The 11119-nt window shown below is 39.5% G+C and overlaps 1 protein-coding gene across 1 annotated transcript; it reads right to left on the bottom strand.

The window, feature by feature from the left end:
• Window positions 1–4093: 4093 nt before the first annotated feature.
• On the bottom strand, window positions 4094–4732 carry LOC147808027 (uncharacterized). Its single transcript, XM_087166834.1, has one exon. It carries the CDS (start codon window positions 4730–4732, stop codon window positions 4094–4096), a length of 639 nt encoding a protein of 212 aa, XP_087022960.1.
• Between the last annotated feature and the right edge of the window lie 6387 nt (window positions 4733–11119).

Here is an 11119-nt window from a genome sequence, read left to right as displayed (position 1 = left end):
AAATACCACACATTCGGGGTTTTGTTTTCGCAATGAAGGGTTCAACAAATGTTACTTTCAAAATGAAATAAATAAATAAATTATGAGGGAAAATGATTTCTAACGGAAGGGAGATGAAAGAGTTAACATTGAATTGTCAATCGCTTTTACGTGTCATAAATTTACATACATTTTTTTCCCTTCAAGAAAGCTCGAATAGAGATGTCTATAGACGTCAAACGTCATTCAAACGACATTATAACGTAAGTGAAATGTCTAACGTCGTTTCACTTACCTGTCTATCAATGATCAATCAGTTGCAGATAGCAACCAATAGGAATACGTTCCTACGGGGAAAGGAATATGAATATTGTCCAATAAAAATAATGGTGCAAACGACAATTAATTGATTTATATGGATCGTGCTTTCTACACTAGGGAGCGCTGAAAGCTGTATACCTCTTATACTTCCGGGTTACTGCTCCCTGTGTTTTTCAAAGCCATTTGGCTCACAACGTGTCAATAATATATGCCAACTTTCAAATTTAAACCTGAATTATAATGTATAAATTAATCTTGCTCCTCGAGCAATATGCTACAGGTTCAGACCCGAACACGAAGTTCAATCCTGTCTTTAATGCAGCAGAAATGAAATAATAGTTGATCCAAAATATTACATTTTAATGTAATTAAAATAAAATAATTAAAGGTTACATGAAATAAAAAAACATATCTCGCTGACGATCGCGAGTGAGAAAAAAATCAGATGAACAACATCTCGTGAACGAACTTGTGCGTGAATGTTTATATTTTAGCAAAACTACAGTTCACTTCAGTTCAAAGTTCGGAAGTAGAAGTTGAAGTAGCATAGTCTCATCTCACAACTGCGTCAGGGGGCAGTTGTTGTTTGGGAGTTTGACTCGGTAGTGAGGATACTGCAGTACCCCCCTCCTAGTGTAACGTTACTTGAATTGTGCAGGGAAACGTACTTTACGTCCTGATCGTGTATGCTTAGCCTTGTCCTCTGCTTGTTCAACATTTGTTGTTGTTGGCTCAGTAACTTCCGGAGGTGGGCTAGGATGGTAGGTCACAGGCTCTGGTTCTGACTCTGGAATGTTCAAGATGTAGGCTGGCTTTAGTCTGTCTATGGTCACAAACTTGGATTTGTTGCCGACTTGAACTTTATATACCTTGTCTGTTCTTTCCAGTACCTCGAAGGGTCCATCGTAAGCTGGCTTAAGTGGCGGTTGAACAGCATCGTGCCGGATGAAAACTTGCTTGCACGATTTGAGGTCGGTCGAGATGAATGTTCGGCTCTTGGTGTCATGATTCTTGGTTGGAGAAGGGGACAACTTTGCCATGTTTTCTTTCAGGCGTTGCACAAATTCACTGGCATTGAAATCCTTTGGTGTTGGCATTAGAAATTCTCCCGGCAACTTCAAGGCAGTTCCGTAAACCAGTTCAGCTGTTGTAGCCTTTATGGATTCCCGGAATGCAGTACGCATTCCCAATAATACTGTGGGTAAGACCTCTGTCCAACGATCAGTTAGATGAGCTTTTAATGAGGCTTTCAACGTACGGTGCCAATTTTCAATCAAGCCATTAGAAATGGGGTGATATGCCGTCGTATGGATGTGTTTAATGCCTAATAATGTCATTAATGATTTAAATAGTTGACATTCAAATTGTTTACCCTGATCTGTTGTCACTATTTTAGGAATGCCAAATCGTGCGATCCAACTTTCGTATAACGCACTAGCTACTGTTTCGGCCGAAATGTCTGAAATTGGACGAGCCTCAACCCAACGAGTGAAACGGTCAATCATTGTCAAACAATACGAATAACCGCGAGAAGGTGGGAGGGGTCCTACAATATCTATATGTATATGTTCGAATCTTTTGTCAGGGACCTTTATAGTCTGAACTGGGCTGTTTGTATGACGGTTTATCTTAGCTTTCTGACATGGTATACACGTTCGTGTCCACTTTGTGATATCTTTCTTTATGTCTAGCCATACGAATCGCGACGTGAGAAGTTTCACAGTGGCTTTTATGCCTGGGTGAGCGAGATTATGTAATGCGTCAAAAATGCTTTTTCTAAATTCAAGCGGAAGATAAGGACGAACGTTTTGGGTAGAAGTATCGCAGAAGAGTTGGACATTAGTACCTGGTACTATCATTTTTTGAAATTTCAAACCCGTGTTTGATTTTCTGAGGTCCTGTAATTCGGAATCTGTACTTTGGGCCTGTGCAACGGCTGCATAATCTAAAATATCTGAAAGTTCTAAAGCATCTAACCTCGATAGCATATCGGCTGGTATATTTTCGGAACCTTTAACGAACCGAATATCAGTACTGAATTGACCGATATAGTCCAAATGTCGTAATTGTCGTGGGGAACACTTATCCGATTTTTGGAGAAAAGCGTATGTGAGTGGCCTATGATCCGTGAAAATCGTGAACTGACGGCCTTCAAGCATATGTTTAAAATGACGAATGGCTGCGTAAATCGCATAAAGTTCGCGATCAAAAGTAGACCATTTTTGCTGTGCCGGTGATAATTTTGACGAGAAAAATGCCAAAGGTTTGATATTTTGTTCATTGTTAGCATTCGTAATTTGATTAAGTGAAGCTCCTACAGCTGAGTCGCTAGCGTCCGTGAAAAGGGTTAAATGAGCTTCCGGGTCAGGATGAGTTAAAATGGTGGCCTCAGCAATCTGTTTTTTACATGACTCAAATGCTAAAGTTTGAGATTCGTTCCACTCGAGATAATTTTTTCCCTTACTTTTCTTGCCTTTAAGCATATCGTTAAGAGGGGCTTGAATATGGGCAGCATTTTTAATGTTTCTACGATAATAATTTAATAATCCAAGGAAACGTTGTAATTCCTTTGTGGTTTGAGGCAATGCACATTTTAAAATTGGTTCAACGCGTTCCGGTTGTGGCCTAATTCCATCTTTATTTACTAAATAACCTAAAAAGGATAATTCCGGGACACCCAAGACACATTTGTTTAAATTTATGCGAATACCGTAATCCGCGAGTCTTTTCAAAACCATTTCGATGTGGTTTTTATGTTCTTTCTCTGTACTGCTTGCTATAAGGATATCATCCAAATAAACAAAAACAAAATCAAAACCTTGCAAAACTTCATTAATGAATCTTTGAAATGTTTGCGCCGCATTGGACAATCCAAACGGCGTGAATAAAAACTCGTATAAACCAAATGGGGTCGTTATTGCAGTTTTGGAAATATCGTCTGGGTGTACTGGTATCTGGTGATATGCGCGAACTAAATCTACTTTCGAAAAAATAACTTTACCGTGTAATTGACTGGAAAAGTCTTGTAAATGGGGCAAAGGATATCTATCCGGAATTGTGATCCGGTTTAATGCTCTGTAATCTCCAGTCGGTCGGAAATCATTTCCGTTGTCTTTAGGCACTAGGTGTAAAGGACTAGACCAATTTGATGTGCTAGGGCGGCATATACCATGTTCTAACATATATTCGAATTCGCGCTTGGCTGCCGCTAATTTCGCTGGATGTAATCTGCGCGGTCGCGCAAAAACTGGTTGTCCGCGAGTTAAGATCCTGTGAACGGTATTATGTTTTACCTCTCTGATTTTAGGATAGGGGCGTATCACGTCACTGTATTTGTTCAAAATATCCCGATAAGTAGCGTCATTTGCAATTAAAGTTACTTGAGGTGTGTCATCCGCGGACTTAGTGCCCGTGCTGACAAGATTGGTCAGCGGATCTTTAAGACAGCCATGTTTAAGGTCTATCAACAAACCGTAATGTCGCAAAAAATCTGCCCCGATAATAGGCTTACTTATGTCAGCAAGAATAAATGTCCACTGAAATTTACGACGTAAATTTAAACTTAGTGTTACCATTTTAACGCCATATGTTTTGATAGTTGTACCATTCGCGGAATATAATGTTATGTTATTTTCGCTGCTAATTTTAAAAGCGTGTCGCTTGTACGGTAAAACACAAACATCGCTACCGCTATCCACTAGATATGTTAATTTTGAAACAGGGTCAGATACAAAAAGGCGACTTTTATTATCGGGTTCGAAATCACATTGCGCCAGAGTATGTGATTTCTTCTCTAGTTTTCCTGTTTTTTAAACTTGCAAGGGGACTTACAGCGTTTCGCTGCATCTCCGAATTTAAAATGATACCAACACTGATCATACTTTTTGGGTGTTTGTGAGCGATTACGCTGGCGAAAAGAATTGTTGCGTTCGCGATTTCGGGAAAGGCGTTCAACTTGTTTAGTAAGTTCCGCTATTTGTGTTCGCAATTCACTCATTTCAGAAGATGGATTTGAGCAACGTACTGCATCGACATTACCGCCTGTGGTTTCATGAATTTTGTCCGCCATTACTGCGAGCTTTTCTGTATTATCGTCAGAGACTGAAAGTATCGCCTGCACTTGATTGGGCAAACGCTGAAGCCAGAGCGTTTTTAGCACATCCTCGCTAAGAATTTTGTCCGCTAGTTGTTTCATTTTCCGCAATAAATGTGAAGGTTTGTCCTCTCCTAAGGTCAATTCCGAAAGTACCGCTTTTATTCGTCTTTGTTCGGAGTCCGAAAATTCATTAATCAACCGCGATTTGAGGGCTGAATACTTCTCCGTGGCTGGCGGTGAGAGCACGATATCGCTAACATAACTCGAGATGTCGGAGGCTAGGGCCGATACCACGCAATAAAACTTCGTATCATCTTGAGTTATGCCGGATACCATAAACTGTGCTTCTATATTAGCGAACCAAAGTGTTGTAAATATTAGCAAAATAAAGGTGACAGCTATTTTAAATTAGTATTTAATAAGAACTTAGAAACAAAAAAGGAAAAGAACGATTAGAAAAAATAAACTCAGAATATACAAGAAATAGAAGTTGCCAGATTACGAAAGTGCAACTCTACATGATAAACAAAAATGGCGTGAGGCTCGCTATAGCATGCTCGATTTATAACAGCCTCCTTCGAGCATGAAAACAGTCAGTAGTCAATATTGTCACTCAAAGAACTGCTCTTACATGTCTTTTGAGCATGAAACTGAGGTGCTCGAAGTGCCTTCGTCAGAATGTCTGCTCGCTGCTCATCACTTCTGACGTAACCTAATTCAAAATGTCTTTTCGAAAACTCATCTTGGACAAACTTGTATCTTTGATCGATGTGCTTAGTGCGAGCGTGAAACATCGGATTTTTGATGTATTTGATGGTACTTTGATTATCAATTTGGAGGATTGGTAATGAGACGTCGTTGGCTATCTCGGCAAACAGGCGCTTTAACCATATCAGATCTTTTGTCGCATCCGCTGCTGCCATAAACTCTGCTTCTGTTGTTGAATTAGATATAGCCTCCTGCAACTTACTTCTCCAAGTAATTGCACCTCCACCGTAGAAAGATATCACACCTGTGCGAGATTTCCGAGTTTCAGCACAACTGTTGTTATCTGCATCACTAAACAACATAAGACTTCTATCATCTGTACTGCTATATACAATGCCATGTGCAGCGGTAGTACGAAGATACCTGAATGTTGTCTGCACAATTTCCCAATCAGTTTCTGTGGGATTGTCTAATTTACGAGATACTAAACTTACTGCATAAGCAATGTCAGGTCGGGTTCCCATTGCTAAATAAAGTAAGCTACCTACTGCTGATCTGTATGGAATGTGACTGCTAAGAGGATTTGCCTCCTTGATCTTTATCATTCCATCAGCATTCGGAAGTTCATATTCAACTTTCAGATTTGCCTTTTTCACCGGAATGCGTGATGTTTTGGTAGCATCCCCAAAACGCTCTAGCATCTTTTTAGTGAATGCTTCTTGGTGCAAAAAGATTGAACCGTCCTTCAACTGTTCAACTTGTAGACCAAGAAAACAATTTAACGTTGTCACTCTAAGGTTAAAATGTTGCTTGAGTTCGTTCATAAAGGTGAGGAATGATGCTTCGTCTTGTACAGCAACAATACCATCATCGACGTAAATCGCCATCAGCATCTTGTGTCCCGAATCTTTACGAGTGAAGAGGCAGTGGTCAGATTTGCTTTGGGTCATACCATGCTTCTTTAGCACGTCGGTAAACTTGGCATTCCAGCATCGACCAGCTTGTTTAAGACCGTACAAAGGTCGGATCATCCTGCATATACGTCCGCTTCCGTCATCATATCCTTCGGGTTGATACATGTATATATCTTCAGTCAAATCACCATAAAGGAAAGCTGTCTCCACGTCAATTTGAAATAATTTTAATTTCTCCTTAGCTGCTGTTGCAATTAGAGCTCGAATAGTGTCGTAGCGACGCACTGGACTAAAAGTCTCCCTGTAGTCGATATCTTTCGTCTGCGTATATCCTTTCGCGAGTAATCGAGCCTTAAATCTTTCGATAGAGCCGTCTGGGTTAGTGTTCACTTTGTAAACCCAGCGATTTGCAAGAATCTTTCTTCCTTCAGGTGGTTCAACAAGTTTCCACGTACCGTGCTTGTTTTGCGAAGCCATCTCTTCGTCCATGGCTCGTTTCCAGTTGACAAGCATCGAAGACTTCATAGCTTCTGCATATGATTGGGGTCTGTCAAATTCAGGATGCTGCTGTACACTTCATAGTAATTAAATCTGGGCGGGCGGCGTATAGTTGATCGGTCACGCAATCCATGCGTCGTCATCTGTGATGGTTCATCTTCTACATTGCGAAGATTTTCACCCTCCTGCAAGTCAGTACTGTCAGAACTGCCTGAAATTTCAAACTGCATACCAGTTGATGTACTGGCACTAGAAGTAGTTTCTGAAGACAGGGAAGTGGGACCTATCTGCTGCTCGTTGAACACCACATTGGAGCTCTTGATTGTGTCATTCTTTGATGGTATGAAAACACGATAGCCATCATAATCACAATATCCAACCAAATATCCCTTTACAGCCTTGTCGTCCAGCTTACTTCTGTTGGCATTCGGTACATGTACAAAAGCAGTTGATCCAAAAATTCGAAACTTGTCGATTTTCGGCTTGCGTCCGAACCATACTTCGAATGGAGATTTTCCTGTGATTTTACTTGGTCCAGTTCGATTAAGAACGTAGACAGCCGTCGATGCTGCTTCTGCCCATAAAAACTGTGGTAAGCCTGTATCTTTGAGCATAGTACGAACTGAGTCCATTATTGTGCGGTTTTCTCTTTCAACTGCACCATTTTGTTCTGGTGTGTACGGCATAGTGATTCTTAACTTGATGCCTTCATCATCAGTCAGTTTAGCCATCTTAGCATTCTCGAACTCACGACCGCCGTCTGTAACCAGTTCTTTCACATTTATGCCGTCCTTATTAGCCTGAGTAAGAACAATTTAACTTTATCAACAGCTTCATCTTTGTGTCTCAGAAATTCTACACTTCGAAATTTGGAATAATCATCTTTGATCACTAGCATGTACTTCTTTCCAACTCTTGACAAAATTGGTGATTCGAGTAAATCTGCATGTATGATTTCACCTGACTCCTTCGTTTTAAATCGTTTTGATTTGAAAGTCCGTCGGCACTGTTTACCATACCTGCAAGGTTCACAAAAGAGTCCATCATCGATGAAATCTATACCATTTTGGCGTAAGTACTGTTTCACATATTGTACTCCCTGATGCCCAAGTCTTCTGTGCCAAACTGAAAGTGGCAGTTTTGTCGTTGTCATCATTGTCGTATCAGGGTAAGGTGTTGTTACGTCATCGTCGACTAGGTAAGCTGAAGCAGCAGAACCTCCTTCTGGCTTGACCGGTTTTGCACGTAATACAAAGAGACCACTTGATGAACATGGATCTTCTAAAAGTATATTTTCCGGGTTTTCTTTACGAAAGAAACGACAAATCATGTCATCTGAATCTCCGAAGTTTGAGATTCCTCGTTTCATAGCCTTTGACGCTGATAGTAAATTTTTGCCGATATCTGGTGCATATAATACATCACTGAGTTCAATAGACTTTTGTAGGGTTCCAACAGTTGCGCACATGTTAATTTCTCCGCAGCCATAAGCTGGTATTGTCTGTTTGTTACCAACTACGATTTCTGCTGGCTTGTCAAAATGACGATACGTCTTGAAATATTCGGCTGAATTTGTGATGTGAGCTGTAGCTCCATCGTCTTTGAGCCATACATTTCGGCTACTGTTATTTTGGCAAATAAAAGCACTACAATGAGTAAGAAAAGTTTCGGTTTATTACCCGACATCTTCGGCTTGTCTGGAAAATCAGGACAAAATTTTCCCATGTGCCCTGGCTTATTGCACCGAAAACAATTTCCACGAAAACTTTTCACACCATCATTGGCCTTACTAAGTTTTATACCTGTAGCTGTTGAAGGTTGAGATTTTCTCGCCATCTGGTACTTTGTCCCCTTCCTCCATTTCTTCTCTCCGTTGACACTGTACCTTGCACCGCTTGTTACAAAAGCTGTTGCAACGTCTTCTTTTATGCATACATTCTGCCTTTGAAGGCGCATTTTTATTTGTTCCATCAATCTCTCAGGTGACTTTTCAGCTTTTGGTATCGAGTCCCACTGTGACTTGAACTCCCTGAATTCGTCATCCGGAAGAATCGATAATATGCGCGGCATAAGCAGATTTTGAGGCAACTTCCCTTCGCCGCTCGCCTCCTGCTCCCGTTGCAAGTCTACCCATAACGTACGCAAACGTGCGAGAGACTTCATTACGTCTTCATCCTTTTCTATTTTGAAAGTGAAAAATTGTTGAAGGAGAGTATCCAATTTTACACTCGACACTTTGTCGAAGTTGTTGAGCAACTCCATCCATATTTCCCGTGCAGAGTTACCATGCATACGAATTAAATTTAAAATATCCGTCGATACATTTGATCGAATAATTATTGCGGCTTTTGCATTCGTCTTTGTGTAGGATACGAGCGCTTTGTTGTATTCGTTGACCGTCTCGGCACTGGCGTTTTTCACAGGTACCGACGGTTCTACAACTGAGCCATCCAGAATTCCAACACAATCATTTAGGACGAATAAAGAGTTGATTTCTAATTTCCAGTCAGTCCAGTTGGACGCACCTTCCAACTTCGCGCACTGTATAAAGTTCTTTCCTTCCATCGCCAAACTGTTAATTCACAAAAATGAGCAATCACTTCACCACTAACGTTAATGAAAAACGAAGTACTACTCACGATTTGGCATACAAAAGTTCATACACGTCGTCAAAAACAACTATCCACGCAATAAAACGTTGCTAATAGCCCATAACCTGTTGTAAATATTAGCAAAATAAAGGTGACAGCTATTTTAAATTAGTATTTAATAAGAACTTAGAAACAAAAAAGGAAAAGAACGATTAGAAAAAATAAACTCAGAATATACAAGAAATAGAAGTTGCCAGATTACGAAAGTGCAACTCTACATGATAAACAAAAATGGCGTGAGGCTCGCTATAGCATGCTCGATTTATAACACAAAGTACGGCGTGTTTGTCCCAAAAGGGAGGTAATTTTAACCCTACTCTGCTAACCTGCGTTTGCTGAGTATCGTTGTTCGGCATGGTAAAGCTCAAATAACTGATAAGAAAATGGACAAATATAAGGTCTTACCTTGTATTGGAGAGGCTTTTGGCGATGGATCAACCAATCATCAGGCGGAGAATATCAGGCATGCTAAATTATCCATTCGTGCACGAAATGAAGATTTATTTGGTAGTTTAAGAACCGTGTCAGTTCATTGAAAGTTTCTACACGTGAAAGATTTCAATTAAATAAAGGATGTAACGAGATCCTCTGTCGCTACTGCATGCTTAAAATTTTTTTTTCAAGGGTCACCACTACAGGTTCAGACCCGAACACGAAGTCCAATCCTGTCTTTAATGCAGCAGAAATGAAATAATAGTTGATCCAAAATATTACATTTTAATGTAATTAAAATAAAATAATTAAAGGTTACATGAAATAAAAAAACATATCTCGCTGACGATCGCGAGTGAGAAAAAAATCAGATGAACAACATCTCGTGAACGAACTTGTGCGTGAATGTTTATATTTTAGCAAAACTACAGTTCACTTCAGTTCAAAGTTCGGAAGTAGAAGTTGAAGTAGCATAGTCTCATCTCACAACTGCGTCAGGGGGCAGTTGTTGTTTGGGAGTTTGACTCGGTAGTGAGGATACTGCAATGCTAACACTAACATAAGATGGTTCACAGCTTGCAACACGAACAAACAGTAATAAACAAATGGAAAGAGTCCAAATCAAGACTGCCAAAAAAGCCGAGTTATTCAAAATCTAGCAACCATGTCACCTTTTTTTAACAATATATATCTAAATAACTAAAACAAATTTTCACTTCAAACTCACCAGAATTACATAATAACATTAATATCTTATGAAATACGGTAGATTTAAGCACAGAAATTGTCTAATTAATTTATTTGATTGAAAACAAATTTATCCGTTTCAAAATATCGCCTCGCAGAATAACATGTAGTAAGCAGCTGCAAACATTCTAACCGGAACTAGAGCAGGCATACAGTTCGAGATTGTTATTGTTTACATTCTGACTACTACTGAAAACACCATCCATTAAGTAAACCGGAAAGTAATGTCGTTTCGGTGCATTTGATATTTGTTATCAAGATTTTATTTTTAATCAATAATGTATTCACTCTCACTAGCAACAACCTTTCAATGCTGGATCGAAAATGAATCGAAATGGATCGAAAAAAATGAATTGGATTTTCGAATAACGAATAATTAATGAGCGAAGCTCATTACTTTCCGATCCACCTAATTTACAGGTCAGCCTCTATCTTGGACATCTCTGTTGCAAAGTCACCGAATGAACTTTTACATCATTCTAAAAGAAAAGAAAAACTTTAAAATTGAAAAACAAAAAGAAATCTTAAAAAATAAACATGTCTATGATGATGTGTCTTTAAAGATAGCTTCAATTTGATAAAAGTTTCCCGTTATGATATCTAGATTCGTGAATGGATAGTCAAGACGGGGTATCTATCCTAAATCACACAACCCATGTAATAAAAATAGTTTCAAAACATCAAATTTTGCAAAAGCTAGTCAGTGTTTGTTTAGTTTACGCTTAGGGACTATTCGCGATCGCAACGAACTATAGGGGGCGTTGTTGTATGAG

Source organism: Parasteatoda tepidariorum, chromosome 6, assembly GCF_982258835.1.
Source record: "Parasteatoda tepidariorum strain Cologne lab strain chromosome 6, Ptep-v5.0, whole genome shotgun sequence".
NCBI lineage: Eukaryota > Metazoa > Arthropoda > Arachnida > Araneae > Theridiidae > Parasteatoda > Parasteatoda tepidariorum.
Note: the sequence above shows the minus strand (reverse complement) of the source record. Positions and strands in the feature narration are given on the sequence as shown.

Excerpts from the sequence above, each read along its gene's own strand:
- LOC147808027 (XM_087166834.1), bottom strand. The coding sequence starts at position 4,732 with ATGGTATCCGGCATAACTCAAGATGATACGAAGTTTTATTGCGTGGTA.